The 18,592-nt window shown below is 43.1% G+C and overlaps 1 protein-coding gene and 1 pseudogene across 1 annotated transcript; one reads left to right on the top strand and one right to left on the bottom strand.

Moving 5' to 3' along the window:
• Positions 1–1,669: 1,669 nt before the first annotated feature.
• On the top strand, positions 1,670–6,698 carry LOC105708055 (ATP-dependent RNA helicase A-like; annotated as a pseudogene).
• A 10,662-nt stretch (positions 6,699–17,360) lies between these two features.
• Positions 17,361–17,949, bottom strand: LOC105708056 (large ribosomal subunit protein mL42-like). The gene has a single exon (XM_064379945.1). The coding sequence runs from the start codon at positions 17,818–17,820 to the stop codon at positions 17,392–17,394; it is 429 nt and encodes a 142-aa protein (XP_064236015.1). The 5' UTR covers positions 17,821–17,949; the 3' UTR covers positions 17,361–17,391.
• Positions 17,950–18,592: the final 643 nt, after the last annotated feature.

Here is an 18,592-nt window from a genome sequence, read left to right as displayed (position 1 = left end):
AAACCAGCTGTGGTTCCCTGCCCTGTGCCCTCTTGCTGTGTTGCATAGATTCCTAGGACCCCCAGGCATGAAGTAGCAGGCACCACTGGTGGACAGGGCCCTGTGTGTGGAGGAATCAGGAATGGGAATCTGCACTTGGTTGAGGGGTGTTGGCTGGGCCTGAGTTTTTGCTACTCCTGCTCTCCACCCTCCAGTGGGCTCAGCAGTTCCTGTGTGGTAGGGAGTTGGGCATGGTGGTGTCTCTAGTCCCCACCCCAGGATCCAGTTTGTGGCCAGCTTGGGCCAAAAGGAGAGACTGGACTTTGGAGGGTGGGTGTGAGTGCTTTCGGGAAACTGGCTCCAGCCACCTCATGGCCAGCATGGCGATGTGAGGCTTTAATGCTACCACTCCCTGAATTCTGTTCTAGGCTTTTCTGGTTTTGCCCACCCAGCTGCTTTGTGCCTGGGTTGAGGAGGAGGAGAACTATGAGCCACCTGCTGCTTGCTGGAGGCTGGAGCCTATAGATGGCATGGCACTGTGGCTTGTCTCACTGTGGCTGGTGGTGGTGGTGTTGGAGATTGCAGCTCGATGATGGAGATTGAAGCTCAACCAGAGAAGTAGGAAGCCAGAGCCATAGAATGATGCCCAATTGTGGCCAGTTGATAGAAGACTTGTATTGTGGCCCAGTGCATTGAAGGTGAAAGCAGTGGTGATTATATTGGTGTAGGCAGTAATCGTGGCAGCAGCAGAAAGTCTGTAGGCTGGTAAGGGTGGGGTAGGAGCCCTGTGGGGCTGACCCAGCTTGGAATGGGTAAGAAGCTGTGGGTGCTCTACCACAGACTTTGGTGGCAGCAGTAGAGGCACAGCTATGGCAAGGAGAAGTCCTCCCCTTTCTCCTGCAGTCTTTGAAAGGTGCCCTCTTCCTGTTGGTGCCTGACTGGGCCAGGGGTGAGTGGCAACATTTTCTCATATTTAATAAAATTTAGGGAGTGACATTTTTTGTATCTTTTTACTTTTCTTTGTTGTTGTGTTAGTCTTGAACTTTTTCAAATTTAATGAATCAGGGAGGGGGGAAAATTGATCATAATAGGCCTTCTCATTCCCTCACCTGCTTTCTTTTTCTTCATCTGTTTTTTCTTCTTCTCATTATTACCTTCTTGTTCTTCTTTATTTTCTGATGCTGCTGCTTCTATTTCTTGCTTCTATTCTTCTTTCTGATCCTTCTCCTTATTTTCTTTACCCCAAGCAATGGCCTTAGGAAACAACCACCAAAGCTTAGTTTAAAATAAGTACTTTGCTTATTTCCTTTAGCTGTGGTTCATAGTTGTCCTTGAAGAAGTCCTTTACATCCTTTTGTTATTTGGATTCCTAGGTATTTTATTCTCTTTGTAGCAATTGTGAATGGGAGTTCACTCTTGATTGGGTTCTCTTTTAGTCTGTTATTGGTGTAAAGGAATGCTTGTGATTTCTGCACTTTGATTTTGTATCCTGAGACTTTGCTGAAGTTGCTTATCAGTTTAAGGAGATTTTGGGCTGAGATGATGGGGTCTTATAAATATACAATCATGTCTTCTGCAGATAGAGACAATTTGACTTCCTCCTTTCCTAACTGAATACCCTTTATTTCTTTTTCTTGCCTGATTGCTCTGGCCAGAACTTCCAATATTATATTGAATAGGAGTGGAGAGAGAGGGCATCCTTGCTTAATGCTAGCTTTCAAAGGGAATGCTTCTCATTTATGCCTATTCAGTATGATATTGGCTGTGGGTTTGTCATAAATACCTTTTACTCTTTTGAGATGCATTCCATCAATAGCAGGTATTGAGAGTATTTAGCATAAAATGTTGAATTTTGTCAAAGGCCTTCTCTGCATCTATTGAGATAATCATGTGGTTTTTATCTTTGGTTCTGTTTATATGGTGAATTATGTTTATAGACTTGCATATGTTGAACCAGCCTTGCATCCCAGGAATGAAGCCTATTTGATCGTGATGGATAAGCTTTTTAATGTGCTGTTGCAATCGGTTTGCCAGTATTTTATTGAGGATTTTTGTATCTATATTCATCATGGATATTGGCCTGAAGTTTTCTTTTTTTGTTAGGTCTCTGCTGGGTTTTGGTATCAGCATGATGTTGGTCTCATAAAATGATTTGGGAAGGATTCCCTCTTTTTGTATTGTTTGGAATAGTTTCAGAAGGAGTCGTACCAGTCCTGTTTGTACGTCTGGTAGAATTCGGCTGTGAACCTCTCTGGTCCTGGACTTTTTTTAGTTGGTAGGCTATTAATTGCTACTTCAACTTGAGCCCTTGTTATTGGTCTATTCAGGGTTTCAACTTCTTCCTGGTTTAGAATTGGGAGGGTGCAAGTGTCCAGGAATTTATCCATTTCTTCCAGGTTTACTGGTTTATGTGCATAGAGTTGTTTGTAGTAATCTCTGATGGCAGTTTGCATTTCTGTGGAATCAGTGGTGCTATCCCCTTTATCATTTTTTATTGCATCTGTTTGATTCTTCTACCTTTTCTTTTTTATTAATCTGGCTAGCAGTCTGTCTATTTTGTTGATCTTTTCAAAAAATCAGCTCCTGGATTTATTGAGTTTTTGAAGGGCTTTTTGTGTCTCTCTCTCCTTCAGTTCTGCTCTAATCTTAGTTATTTCTTGTCTTCTGCTAGATTTTGAGTTTTTTTGATCTTGCTCTTCTATCTTTTTCAATTTTGATGATAAGGTGTTGATTTTAGATATTTCCTTGCTTCTCATGTGGGCATTTATTGCTATATATTTGCCTCTAGACACTGCTTTAAATGTGTCCCAGAGATTCTGGTACATTATGTCTTCATTCTCATTGGTTTGGAAGAACATTTTAATTTATGCCTTCATTTCATGTTTATCCAGTCAAAATTCAGGAGCCAGCTGTTCAGTTTCCATGAAGTTGCATGGTTCTGAGTTAATTTCTTAATCCTGAGTTCTAATTTGATTGCACTGTGGTCTGAGAGACTGTTTCTTATGATTTCCATTCTTTTGCATTTGCTGAGGAGTGATTTACTTTCAATTATGTGGTCAATTTTAGAGTAGGTGTGATGTGGTGCTGAGAATAATGTATATTCTGTGGATTTGGGATGGAGAGTTCTGTAGATGTCTATCTTCCTATTCTGGGAAGAATCATTGTTATGAAAATGGCCATGCTGACCAAAGTAATTTATAGATTCAACACTATGCCTGTCAAGCTACCAATGACCTTCTTCACAGAACTGGAAAAAAAAATACCTTGAACTTAATATGGAACCAGAAGAGAGCCCATATAGCCAAGATAATCCTAAGCAAAAAGAACAAAGCTGGAGGCATCATGCTACCTGACTTCAAACCTTACTACAAGGCTACAGTAAACAAAACAGCATGGTACTGGTACCAAAACAGAGATATAGACCAATGAAACAGAACAGAGGCCTCGGAGGCAACACTACACATCTACAACCATCTGATGTTTGACAAACCTTACAAAAACAAGCAATGGGGAAAGGATTCCCTGTTTAATAAGTGGTTTTGGGAAAACTGGCTAGCCATGTGCAAAAAGCAGAAACTAGACCCCTTTCTTACACCTTACAGTAAAATTAAGCCCAGATAGATTAAAGACTTAAACATAAGACCTAACACCATAAAAACCCTAGAAGAAAATCTAGGCAAAACCATTCAGGACATAGGCATAGGCAAGGACTTCATGACTAACACCAAAAGCATTGGCAACAAATCAAAATAGATAAATGGGATCTAATTAAACTCCAGAGCTTCTGTATAGCAAAAGAAGTGATCAGTAGAGTGATCTGGCAACCAACAGAATGTGAAAATATTTTTACAATCTACCTATCTGACAAAGGGTTAATATCCAGAATCTATAAAAAACTAAAACAAATTTACAAAAAAAAAAAAAAAAAAACCATCCAAAAATGGGTGAAGGATATGAACACACACTTTTCAAAAGAAGACATATATGAGGCCAACAAACATATGAAAAAATGCTTATCACCACTGGTCATTAGAGAAATGCAAATCGAAACCATATTGAGATATCATCTCATGCCAGTTAGAATGGCGATCATCAAAAAATCTGGAGACAACAGATGCTGGAGAGGATGTGGAGAAATAGGAAGACTTTTACACTGTTGATGTGAGTGTAAATTAGTTCAACCATTGTGGAAGGCAGTGTGGCAATTCCTCAAGGATCTAGAAATAGTAATTCCACTTGACCCAGAAATTCCATTACTGGATATATACCAAAAGGATTATAAATCATTCTATTATAAAGATACTCACATGTATGTTCATTAAGGCACTGTTTACAATAGTACAGACCTGGAACCAACCTAAATGCCCATCAATGATAGACTGGATAAGGCAAATGTGACACATATACACCATGGAATACTATACAGCCATAAAAACGATAAGTTCTTGTCCTTTGTAGGGACATGGATGAATCTGGGAGCCATCATTTTCAGCAAACTGACACAAGAACAGAAAATCAAACACTGCATGTTCTCACTCAGAGGTGGGTGTTCAACAATGAGAACAAATGGAGACAGAGAGGGCAGCATCACACACTGTGGCCATTTGGGGGTCTAGGGGAGGGACAGCAGGGGGTGGGGAGGTTGGAGAGGGTTAACATGAGGAGAAATGCCAGATATAGGTGATGGGGGGATGGAGGCAGCAAACCACCTTGCCATGTAACAACCCTGCAACAACCCTTCCCATGCAACAACCTTACATGATCTGCACATGTACCCCAGAACCTAAAGTACAATATAAAACAAATAGAAAAATAAAGTACTTGTCAGTGTATTGTATTTTTAAAATAGTGAGTGCACAGAGACCCTGGGATTGAAGCAGAACATACTCTTAGATAGATTGATGCATCAGATGCCAATGATGTGTTGACTTCTTTGGAACAAATCCTGGCTAAACTCCCCATTAAGCCTCATTTTGGCAAAATGATGATAATGAGGTGTATTTTCTACGTGGGTGATGCTATCTGTACCATTGCTGCTGCTACCTGCTTCCCAGAGCCTTTTATCAATGAAGGAAAGTGGCTGGGCTATAACCATTGAAATTTTGCTCAAACAGATTTTCTGCTCATATAGTCCTTTTATCAGTATTTCAAGCCTGGGATGATGCTAGAATGGGTGGAGAAGAAGCAGAGATACATTTTTGTCAGCACAAAAGACTTAATATGGCTACACTAAGAATGACTTGGGAAGCCAAATTCAGCTCAAAGAGATTTTGATTAATTCTAGGTTTCCAGAAGATTGTTAGTACAAGTTTTTACTAACACTGGGCCAGATAATAATTTGGATTTTCTTGTCTCTCTCCTGGCCTTTGGTGTGTACTCCAATGTTTGCTATCATAAGAAAAAGAGAAATATTCTCACCATTGAAGGGCATAATGCACTCATCCACAAATCGTCGGTTAATTGTCCTTTTGTAGCCGAGACATGATGTACCCAACTCCCTTCTTTGTGTTTGGTGAAAAGATTAAAACTCAAGCAATGTCTGCTAAAGGCGTGACTTTAGTCATCCCCTTGCAGTTGCTTCTCTTTGCATCCAAGAAAGTCCAATCCGATGGGCAGATTGTGCTTGTAGATGACTGGATTAAACCACAAGTATCTCATGAAGCTGCTGCCTGCATCACTGGTCTCTGGGCAGCCACAGAGGTCCTGGTTGTTGAAGTAACCAAACAACCTGCTATCATCAGCCAGTTGGACCCCGTAGATGAATGTGTGATCAACATGATCCGTCAAATCTCTAGGCCCTCAGCTGCTGGTGTCAACCTTATGATTGGCAGTACATGGTATGGAGATGGTCCACATCCTCCCAGGATGGCCTGATATGACAGTGGAAGTGTATATAGAAGGGGAACTTCTAGTTATGGTGGTGGAGGCTATGGCAGTAGCTATAGCAGTGTAGGCTATGGTACCAGAGGCTATGGTGGCAGCTGCAACTCCTTTTGGGCAGGATATGGTGCTGGTGTAGGTGGAGGCTTTAGAGGAGTTTCCCAAGATGGCTATAGGGGCAACTCTGGAGGAGAGTACAGAGGGCCTATCGGAGGCTTCAGAGGATCTGGGGGGTTCCAGCGAGTAGGTGCTAGGGAGGCCTATGAGACTGGCTACTTTGGACCTGGAAGAGGAGGTGGTGGCTATTAAGGCTTGGTTATGTCAGTTCCTGTGTGTAGACAGTAAGGAAAAAAAGGCATGCTATGTGTTATGTGTTTTTTCCAATATGTTTATTTGCCACCAAAATGTAAGTGCATTTTTCCACCCATTCTGTGGTTCATTGTAGTTTAAGGAAACCAAATATATAGATGCATTAGTGATTTTGTTTATATTATGTAAAATATAATGATCTATCTTAAAAATACCACAGTTTGTATTTTTTTTGTTTAAGGAGTAAAGATTTGCCTTTAAAAAATAACTTGGTATTTTCCTGGCTTTGGTTTAATACAATAGAAAATAAAGTACTACACTGAAAAAAAAAAAAAAGAAAGAAAAACAAACATCAAACAAAAAAAACACAGAAATATCCAATCCTAAAAACTAGGAACAGTGTGTCTGTGTAAATGTTTTGTAACCCGCTGTTTTGTTTCTGTTTTTGTTTGCATAAAGGAATATAAAACAATTTATTAAACACTGTTCACCAGTATTTAAAATAAAGTAAACAATATATACTTGGGTAACATTCTGATTACTACCAAGTTGTTTCTCCTGGATTTTGCCGAAACAGTAAAGCAAATAATGGAAAGATTGAGCCTACATGTAAGGAATGAGTTGGGGTAATGAAAAAACATTCAGGTAACCTGCTGTTTTATGTCACAGAATGTAACATGTGTTTTGATGAAACAGCTTTGAAACACACTTTTTGTAGAATCTAAGAAGTGACATTTCTTCATCTATTGAGTCCTTATAGGAATATACAAATATTAATTTTTAAAAACTAGAAATAAGCTGTGAAAGCACTTTGTGACATCCTGTATTAGCTCAAAGAATGGTACTTGTGTTTTGATACAACAAGGTTGAAAAATGTTTTTGTAGATTCTTAGTGATGTTTCCAAATCTATTGAGCTGTTATTAGAAAACACAAATACGTAGCCCCCAAAACTAGTCAGCTATATGTGAAAATGCTTTGTGTTGTGCTGTTTTTGTATCACAGAATTGATCCTGCCTTTGGAATAAACAGGTTCCAAACACTCTTTTTGTAGAACCTAAGAGAATCTCTGCCCCCTTCCCAAGGGAGCTTGCCTTTGGGTTCAGAACACACAGAACATGGTTACCTGGGCCCAGCCACTGACTATGGAATGAGAGTCACAGAAGCCATAGGATAATCCCAGGAGAGGAGGATGAGTGCTCAGACTGGTGGGGACAGGATCAGGTGAAGCAGCACAGGGCTCTGTTATGCCCAGGAGGACACCAGGGCAAGTGTGGACATAGGGGAGAAATGGCAGCCAGCCCCATGGTGAAGCTGGCCCTGCCTCCCTCCTTCCCTGTACCAGCCCCTAGCATAAGGCCCTCTACCTGTGTGTGCTGATGAATGTGGTAACTGGCATGTTTCTGTCCTGAGGAGGGCAGCAGGGAATGCCCCACAGCAGCCAGACAGGGTCCTGCCTAAACATTGTCCAGGGCTGCTGGAGATTACAGTTCTAGAACTTTCTCCAGATGTTGATGACAACTGTTCTCGTGTAATCACAATGCAAATATCTCCTTATAAACACAGGTGGTGGGCAGGACCATCCACTGACCCCTCTTGGCCTGGCAGCTCCTGATGGCAGGATGCTTGTCTCTGTCTGCCTCAGTTTCCCCCAGTGATGGTTGAGATTTGTAACTTGTTTCCCAGCATCAAGGGCACTTTGGTAAACCTGCTACCCTCCCCAAAGACACAGCCCCCTCTCCAGCATTTCCAAAACTCACTGTTTTTGCTTTATTCACATGATTTTTCTCAGGGTTGCCTATTCATTTCCTCGTATGGCAAAGCAGGCATCTCAGGGACACATGCTGGCCAGGTCAGGACCCCACTTCCCAAGCCTTGTCCTGCTTTCCCAACCAACCGCATCCTAGGGAGGCACAAAACTGCCCAGAAATTGGTAGTTATGTTAAACTTGCCTGCCACCAATAGGGGTATCAGAAACAAGGTGCTGATGCTTAGAACACCCTCCAACACTTGCTCTATCCTCCACCTCCACCTCCCCTCCAAGGACCATAATGCTCCTTCTCTGATTACCCCTGAGCCACCAGAAAGAGATCTCCCAGCTTCCCCTGCCTCTGTGATTCCAGGAGCAGGAGAGCACCAGGAAGGACAGGAGAAGAGCAGGAAGTGAGGAAAACATGCAGCCCAGGACCCTCTGACTTCTGTGGGTCTGGGAGAGCTGGACCAAAGAAGGCAGCTGGAGAGAGGGTAGAAAGGGAATGCTGAGTGGTAGAGCATCGAGCCCAGCTTTTTCTGAAGCCAAAGTGTTCTCAAAAATGATGCATTGGCCTTGATGGAGTCCTGGGTGATGCCCACTGTGGTCAGCAGTTGCTGGTTGGGCGGCAGAAAGAATGAGTTTAGGGAATAGAAGATGGGCACCTCACCACACTGGTTCCCCCAGGACTAAGTCACTCCCAAACTCTGCCTTGTCTTCAGAAGTCTTACTGTCACCCTTGTCTTTGTTGGGGTCACTATCCAGGTCCAAGTCTGTCCCCGTGGTCATGTTCAGGTCAGTCCTCATCTTGTTAACGTCCTCAAAGTCACTGCCATTCAACACATCACTGTTCTTGTCTTCAGCTTCTCCATGTAGGAGTCTCCAGGTGGCTCTAGAAATTCTCCTCTGATCCCACAGCTGCCATGATGCTCTGGCTACTGTTGCTGATGGTGGAGACCAGGAACAGGTCCAGATTTCCCAGGGAAGCGTGGTTTCCTGGGTGTGGTTCAGAAGCTTCTTGAGCTGTGGTGTGGGATGTAGCAGAGGTGGCCAGGGGTACAAGGACAGAGGAAGAATGCCTGGGAAGTTGGGGGCAGAGCACAGGGAATGCAGGGGGAGCCATGGAGAAGGGCAGGCTCCCCAGGTGTAGCCTGGAGGAGAAGTACTCTGTGAAGCCCAAGCTGACATGGTTGGGGTTGGAGGAAGGTTTTGCCTTGTCCATCATGGGGCTGGGGGTCAAAAGCAGGCCAGAAGCAAAGATGACACTCCACGTGTAATGGCTCTTGTCCTCACAGAAGCACTAGGTTCTTGTTGAGGGAGGAGGTAGTGCTGAACATCTGTCCACAGTCCTTGCACTTAACATGCATGCAGAAGTCAGAGTGCATCCACTTGTACAGGCACAGTTTGGAGAACTGTGTGTAGGACTTGTGGCAGATGTCACCTAAAACATCAGCAGGAAGCAAAGACAAATGCAGTATAAGATTACCAGGAAACCCTGCAGCTGGAGGGGTAGGGCTGGGGCCAGGGCCCAAAGCAGGCTTTGTGGGTGCATGTGCAGAGGCATGGGTTTATACGTATGTATTGTGTATGTGCACTTGTGTGCATGCACACATGCATGCATGCTCGTGTGTGTCTCTGTGTGCATAAGTGTCCATGTGGTGGTGCACAGGTGGTTTATTCTGCAGGTGTGCATGTGTGAGTATACATACATGTGCACACATGAGCATGTGGAAACATATGTGAGTGTGCATGTGCCCAGCACAGGGCTGGCCTCCAGTGACCAGCACAGATTGGCAAAGCAACTGGTGCTTTTCCCTGGGCCGGTTGGATAGATCTCACAGTGCCTCAACTTTCTCTGTTGGAGAATGGGCTTGCCACCGCTGTTTCCACACTCCTCTCCCATGATGTTGCTAACTGGGGAGCCAAAGTTTTCAGAAATCACTGCAGAAGTAGAGCCTGCTCCCCAGGGTCAGGCATCAGTTGATACGGGTTGACATGGCTTAGGGCCAGCCCGACCTTTCTTTTCACTTCTGTGGCTGTTCTAGCAGGGGTGAGAGGAGGCCATTGACCATATAAACTGGGCCTCCTGCCCTCTAGTAGTTCACAGTGTTCCTAGATTTGTCATGCCTCCCCTCTTGCCTCGGACCTTCCCACCTGTGCTCCAGGAGAAGGCAGTCTCTGGGGTGATACAGACAGTTCCTGGGGTTCTCAGGAAGCCCCAACATGGGGAATCTGGATTTTGGGGCTCCTGGCAGTACTTGGCCACCCTTTGGAGGTGGTTAGAGATGGGCATGGATAGGAGGTCATGCCAGGGAGGGGCACTGTGCACAGGGACTGGTGTGATGTTTGAGAAAAATGAAAATCCTAGTAGAGGAAATCTTGGACTGGGATGAAAATGGAAGTGCCTGGCTCTGGCTGATGAGTACTAGTATCTTCTCTCAACAAGAGAGGGCAGTTCTGGCCCTGCCAGACTCCAGGACCCAAAGGCCCAGGGGCCCTGGCTTGGCTGTTTTCCTAAAGGCCTGTGAACGGATGTCAGTGAATCACCAGATTGTCTTTTATTTCTTTTTTTCTAAGACAAAAAAGAAACACGCATACAGACACACATACCAAACATGTAAACAAATGTGCACACACACATCGGGATGTGTCTCTCTCTGTAGTACAATTTGCTTCTGAAACACAGCCCAATGGAAACAATGATTTAAGCAAGCCTCTTGCTCACTAGAAACCCTTGGCTTCCTGATCTCATGGAATTCTAAGCTGGGAGCTTTTTCGCTGAGATTATCGCATTCTTTCTTTCCCAAATAAATTGAACAACACTGTGTGTTTTCAGGTGTGTGAATGCACATGTGCATTTTGTGTGTGAGCTTGCAGCTGTGTGTGCACATGCAATGTGTGTGCATGAGTGTGACTACTTCAGCATATCTGCATCTGTATTTGTGCATCTTTGTGTGCCTGTCTGTGCATTTACACCCATGTTTGTTTCAGTGTGCATATGTACTCATGCATGTGTGTGAATGTGCACATGTTTCTGTATGTGCCTCCGTGTGTGAATATTTGTGTGCATTGGCAGTTTCATACCTGCAAATGCGTGGTTTGCACACATCTGTACGTTTGGGCATGTGCACATTTGTGCATATTTGTGTGATCATGTGAATGCATACTTTGCATATGTAAATGCACACGTATTTCTCTCTGCATGTGTGTACATGTGTTATATATGCACGTGTGCATGTTATTCATGTATGTTTGTGTCCATGAGTGACTCTGTTATGTGTGTTGTGTGTACATGTGTTTTATATGCACATGGGTGTGAACATGCACATTGTGTGTTAACATGTGACTGCATCATGGGTGTGACCTTGTTCTTGTGTGAATATGTGTGCACATGCTTATGTGTGAATGTGCATGTGTTATGGAATTAAACTCGTGTCTGTGCATCAACTTGCATGCTTGTGTGTGAATGTATGTCTGTGTGCATGTGATGTGTGTTTGCATTTATGTGCTCATGAGAATGTGTGTTTGGGTGTGTAAGCATGTGCCAAGGAGACAGGAGGAAGGGAGCAGATAAAAAAAAGGTGTTACTTCCTGTCCCCTCCCTGTTTCACAGAGACCACCACAATCATGAGCCCTTTCAGAGTCCTAAAAAAAGGATAGGCTGTTTTACAGTCTAGACAGTGCAGGGGTTAGCAGGAAGTGGCACCTCCTTGCCGACTGGAAAACTTCCTGAGCCCAAAGGTGGAAATGCTGGTATTTGGCCTGGGCCATCCCAGCAGCCTCAATGGTGGCTATTTAGAGGCTGCCTCCCTGAGTCACTTGTGCCCAAGATGGAGATTCCAGTGGGATTCTGGCCCTGAGAGGCCACGACAGGCACATTGGATAGCACCCACCCTGAGGCACAGATGCTAGATCACCAGATGTGATTTTTGGTGCTATCTTTGGACAGAGGTAAGTACCTGGCTGACAGAGAAGGCCTGCTCAGCAGAGAGGAGCCCTGGGAAATGCATGCACTGAGGCCGATAGGACAAGCATACCACTGGGGACAGCCAAGATGAACCAAACACCTCAATCTCATTCCCAGCTCTTGTCCAGGCATCCTGGCCCTGATCACTGACCTGAACCTCAAGAAAGCACTGGTTTGGGAGAAAGCAAGATCACACAGGGAAAAAGCCACAGGATGCCTAGAGCCTTAGAAATTCAGTTCCAACAGGGGCTGCACTCCACACCTCAGCTCCAGCCTCCAGGGCTCAGAAGCCTCCATCCCAAACACCTCTGGGAAGGCTGTCACTCAGAACTTTCCAGAAATGTGTTGAATAAACCGAACTCATCTTGGCACTGCCAGGAGAGGACCTCAGACAGGATGCACCGAGTCAGGAGGAGGTGGGTGAAAAATACTCACCCTACAAATCTATAACATGCTGCCTTTGAAATGTGATTCAAGCCTGCAAACTCTTCAGGGAAAGAGTTCACTGTGCAAAAGATTTGACTGACAAGGCTAACAATGGGGTTTAGTGGGAGGTCCATGTGGCAGGTCCTGTTCAAAGAACTTAAGAGAATTTATGCATTGAAGGCTTGTATCAATCTGTGAGCACTCGGGCAAGTGCTCAGGCATATGGGATTTGTATGCCAGCTTCAGAACTGGTAAACTGAGGCTGGGAGACACAAAGTCACTTGCCCAAGGAAGAAGTGGTGAAATGGGACTGGAGTCAGTCCATGGTTTGGGGACTGAGGAAGCAGGCTGGCAGGGCTGGCATTGCCCCATTTCCCACTTATAATTCCTAGGAAAGCAAGGTAAGCCTGTGATAGAAGGGGTCACTCACCCTTTCAGGCCTTTCTTTGTCTTCAGGAACTCAGATTTTCACTGAGAAACAAGTCCTGTAGATTTGAGTCCTGAGAATATGGCAGAGTGCAGCCAAGTCACCGACCCTGGGAATCTGCCTGTGGATTAATTCCAACTTACTGGGCTGGAAGGAGGCTGAGATGGGACCTCTGTCCAGCATCATGATTCAGTTAGAAATGCCAGCTTTTATTTCACTCTTTCTGGACTCAATGAAGAACAATCACAGAGGTTGAATTTTAAAAACAAAGATGAGAAGAAATGCCTACCCCACTCCTCTATATGACTGACCAGATTATTTTTACCAGTTCCCATTTAGAATTCAAATTGAAAATAAACATTTTTGGATTGCAAATGAGAATTCAATCTTACTCCATTGGTCTTGGAGGGTGCCCTGGATGTGATGGAGCTCACTGTGCTGACCAACACTGCCCTGCTCCTCCTCAGCCCCCAGCCCTCCATGGACTTAGATTTATCCCTGTCAGATGATAGAGCCAGAGACAGGACACACCTGAGCCTGGCCCACCCATGCTGAGTGGTGTGGATGGGTCTCCCAGCTGTTTTCCAGACAGGTAAGGCTGCCCTGAAGATAGCCTTAGAGCATGCAGGAGGGAAACTGAAAGGGGGACTGGAAGGGGGTATAAGGCTGGCTGCCTCACCGGGAGTTAAATGGACACACTTATCTCTCCCCATGCTGGCATCTCCATGCTGACACACTTATCTCTCCCCACGCTGGCCTCTCTATGCTGGCTCCCCACACCCACTCCTATCTGGTCTCTCTATGCAGGCTCCACACACCCACTCCTGCATTCCTCACTCAACCCCTTCAAAATTTAAAAAGCCCACCAAAGATTTGTCCAATGGCAGCTTAACATTGACCTCCCCAGCAGGTCAGCCCACCAGTAGTCCCTCCTGGCAACCAATGGCAGCTCACCCTGTCAGCACCTTGACTTCCCCTCACCAATGAAACTCTCTGCTCTTTGTTTCCCTAGTAATCAATCAAACCCCCTCACCAACGAAACTCACCAATGAAACTGTGTGCTCTTTGTTTCCCTAATAATCAATCAACCCTCCTCACCAATGAAACTGTCTGCTCTTTGTTTCCCTAAAGACCAATAAATTACCTCCACTCCCTATAAAACCCCACACCCTGAGAAGCCTAGTGTGACTTCTCTGGCCCCTTCCCAGACCACAGAACCTCGCCCAGGAGCTGAATAAATTGGATTCTAATTTTCTCTCACTGGCCTCAGTTTCCTCATTTTAACTCAGCAATATACCTTACAGGGGGGACATGGTTTATGGCACAAGAAACTTGTTTTAAAAAGTTGCTAAAAGAATGCTCTGTGCTCCATGCACTTCCTCCTCTTGACTTATTCTAGAGAGAGGAAAAGCAAATTTTCATGAGGCTTTCTAAAAAGAAAAGCATATGGAAATGGAAGTAATTTTAAAATTTTCTTCCATAAGCAAAAAGTTCTAATGAAAAGAATTCTTTACCCTCTCCACTGTAAGTGTAAAAAATAAAAAATACAAACTTCAATCCATGTGAAAGTGGCTTCCATAGGGTTTGAATCACTTGTGTGAAAATTGGTCTTACATTTCCAACAAAGCTGCAGCTGGGGGGCATGTCCAGCCCCCCGACTGCAGGACAGAGGCTCTGCCCTCCCACAGCAGACTGGCCCCAAGATTTTTCTGTGTCTTCCTCGCTATCTGAATGCAGTCTCCAGTAAAAACCCTCTTTCCTTAATGAAAGCACACACACAAAAGGTAGTGATTGGAAATGGAACTCTTCATCTAAATCTGGTGGGGGGCATGGCCTGGGGTACAAGTTCACCTTCTACATACACCAAATAAGCCAATGCTGTGGTGGTCTTGCCTCCTTTTTGTCAAATCTGCACCTCCCTCATTTATCTGAAATCCCATCAGCAACTTCCATGGTAGAGCAGGAATGTAAGAGAAAAATAAATCAGTGCCTGAGGAGCCTGGAAATATGAGGGATTCACAATTCCGTGGCATCTACATACTAATGTATCAGATTCAAGGCTCAGGGGAGCTCAAGAGCCTTCTCCAAGTTCCTGTGGTGATAAGGGGCCAGTTACATTTAACTGGGGTTGGAAAAAAAGATTTTTTAATAATAATTATCTTAGACACATTTTCACATTATTTTTTCTGTGAGATTCAGAGTTTAACTTGTGGGGAGGAGCCAGCTATTGGGGAAGCATGATCTTAACAGGAAAGAGTAGAAAAAGTCAAATATTGAATGCTAGACTCTTATGAATGGAAAGCAATTAGCTCACAAATGATTGATAAATTATTACAAACATGTAGATGCAGGTTATTTAATATCAGGTTTAAATGGGGTGGGGAGCAGGAATCAAGGTTTTTCAAACAATCTTTTGGAAGAAAGAAATTTCATTGTACAAATGAAATTCCACAGTCAAGCACTCTTCTTAAAGAGATTTGCCTTTTGGCATTATTGTGTGCTATCTAAGATTCATAGGTCTTTTCAACAATTGTTTTAAGGAAAATGAGAACTCCACTGCCACCCAGATCTCCACAATGTATTTTTCTTTCCTGAATGGCCTAATTAAAACTATACTTTAGAGGAGTATGCAGAGAGAATCTGGCTTCTAAAATTGTCCTTCTGTGGTCATTTCCTTTTGAACAACTCAGGGACATAAACTGATACTGCATCAAGGAAAGACTGATAGCTGGGCCATGCTCAGTGACTGTAAGGGTACATTAAGGTGGAGTTCACTAATTCCAAGGCCATTTCTTCACTGTGAAATCAGAGTGATTCCTTAGAGAAACTTGCAGTGAATGACATTAATCATTAAGCCTTGGTGTTTTTGAAGGGGAGGTCAAAGAAGCAAGAAGGAATAGCCCAACCTCCCTCCAGGCTCCAGCATGAGCAGGAATCATGAGCTCCGGAAATGGCAAGAAGGGGAGCTTGCTTTCCTGCTCACTTGCGGGTTCTCACCCAAAGAAGAGCAGTTAGATGAGAATGCTACAGCCCTTTGCGCAGAAGGACAGGCATGGACTTATCAGGTCAGTGCCTTGCTGCCCACAAAGCCATTTCTGGTCAGCCATTCCAGGAAGCCCCAGGGGAATGGACACATTGCTTCATGAGAAAGGAAAATAAGGCTGTATTTCAGAAAACCTCCTCTGTGTGGCACTGGAGTTTTCTAAAGAATCCCCTCAGCTGAACTTGGGTATGGGGGAAGGTAAATGAGACACCACTTGTCACATCCCTACTCAACAGATAGGGACTGACAAATTGAGAGAAAGGGAAATTCGGAAGGCTTCCCACAGCCCTGTCCAGAAGAGCTGGGTGACTGCACCACTGGGAGACCACCCCAGATCCTCAAATTTCCCTCTTGCCAAATGAAACTTCCCTAACATTTCTCTTGGATTTTTAGCTACAGATGCACATTGCTTTTAAATGAGAAATTATTTTTCACATCAATTTTACTATATCACAAACATTTTACAGCACAAGTTTAAATAAAGCAACTTTCTACCTTATTAAAAGATTCTTCACCTCCTAAATAGAAATTGAAGTGGAAGCAATGCTATTAAGGATCATATATAACTAGTAGTGGCAGCAGAGTTATCTATTAACATTCTCATAATGCTAGCCTAGTGGCATTAACATTTTAATCACAGAGCTGCAGCTGTTTGCCTGTGTTCTGAAGCTAGCATAATCTTTAAGACAGCCAGGAAAAAAACCCTCAAAACAAATTACATAATATTCTATCTAGAAAAATCTCTAGGAAAGCACATTCTTGGGCAAAAGAAAACCACCCCTTTGTCATTGTGATGCACTGAAAAAAATCTCTGGAGCCTGACAATTAGGCTCCTGGCTCTCCCACTTGTTTGGTAGGGTTTGAGTCACTGTAAAATGTGATTACATCCCTTCTTCCAAGGATTATTTTGACAATTTAATAAGAATGGATGGAAGGGGCCTAGTAGACAGTAAAACCTGATCAAAATATCAGTAATTTAATTATTTCCCAGAAGCCAATTGAAACATTATAACATTTATTTTCTTGGTAGACCTTATGAGTTTATTCTCAAAGGCAATTTAAAAATCTCCCTCAGGAAAGCCATGCACTTTTTTATTAATCATATTTATACTACTAACAATGTTTGGCTAATGATGTACAAATACTTAAATCATACTAGACACACAAAAAGACATGTTTCTCAACTTATGGTAGGATTACATCCCAATAAACCCACTGTAAATTGAAAATATCATAAATTCAAAATGTTAGCCTACCTTAAATATGCTCAGAACACTTACATTACCCTACAGTTGACCAAAATCATCTAACACAAAGCCTATTTTATAATAAAGTGCTCTGATATAACCTATTGATGTTCTACTGAATATGTATGTCTTTGGCACTATGGAAAAGTTCTAAATTGACAAAATTGAAAAAGAAAAATAAAATGTAATAGGTTTCTCTAAATGAGAATGTCAAATCCAGAATTACTTAACATATATAAAAGTACACATTCTAAAATATGAAAAGAGTTTATCATTATTACTTTACTATATATTAGTGAATACATCAGACGGCATTTTTTGCAAATGAGGCACATTTCTCTTTGATTCTCCCAGGAACCTCAGCATCATCTGTCTTTTGGAGGATTCGGATTCTTACGACTTCTGTGATACCGTCCATAAGGATACCAGCGGTGCTTAGTAGTAAAGAACACTTTGCTAATTTGTTCTACCATGGGTCCTTGCTCAAGGGGTTCAACTTTTTCTTTCAATCCGGTTTTCAAGATTTGATCATGTGTTTCTTCATTATTATGCACAGGATCTGGCCGAGGGATAGGTTTTGTGTGTTCATATGGAATGTCCACAGAAGGGTGGTGGCATACTATTGTCCTGCCATCAGAAGTCAGAGCAAGCTCTACTTTGCAATTATAGTCATCTGGTAGAGGAGAATATGTAGATTTATGACAAACACAATATAAAGCTCCGTTTTGGATTGGAAATAAATGTTTCAAGATAGTTTTCTTTGACATCACCCATTTTACTGCAGCTACAGTCATGGTGTTTCAAGATACTTATCAAGTGGCATGAAAAAAGATGTTCTGAAGAGAAACTGCTTTTAAAATCTGCTTCTAGGCATACTAATTTCTACTCCTGCTTCACAGCTTCTCACCACGAGCCCGCCATCTTGTTTCTGATATGCATTTTTCATATTGTGTGCCTCTATATCAAAACATGTCATGTATGACATAAATACTATGTACCCACAAAATAGAAGTAAAATATAAAAAATAACCATCTTCTGTGTAGCAAACGTTAGAGTTCCAAATCCAAGGCTAGAGATCCCCGTGAAACAGCATACACTCTTTTGACTTGAAGAGTTTTCTCTTTGCTCTATACATAGGTATTTGGAGAAGCTGACATTCTGGAATATTGACCTCCAACACAGCAGGAGGGATAGCCACACACATAAAATACAAGGATGGAGCAGGACTCACCAGTGCATTCTGTTGAAACAGGGAGCAAGCCAAATTAAAACTATTTTTTAAACTAATTGATTTTAGCTACTGAAAGGTCTATAGGACATTATCAGAGTTTCTGTAGGACTTAAGACTTAGAATGTGAACTTGAATGTGATTGTGATCATTATGGAATAATTGCTGTAAAAACCCAGGTTGGTGTTGGCCACATATGACTACAACACTCAGATGGGGAGAATTAAAGAGTGTTTCTTTGACAATTTCTTCTAACAGTGACAGTACACTTAGTAGCCTTCAATGTTCTCCTTTTTGCTAGACTCACAAACAGCGAGAGACATCTGGCACCCCCACA

Source organism: Aotus nancymaae, unplaced genomic scaffold (genome assembly GCF_030222135.1).
Source record: "Aotus nancymaae isolate 86718 unplaced genomic scaffold, 86718_ANA_hifiasm-v0.15.2.pri h1tg000022l_1, whole genome shotgun sequence".
NCBI lineage: Eukaryota > Metazoa > Chordata > Mammalia > Primates > Aotidae > Aotus > Aotus nancymaae.
Note: the sequence above shows the minus strand (reverse complement) of the source record. Positions and strands in the feature narration are given on the sequence as shown.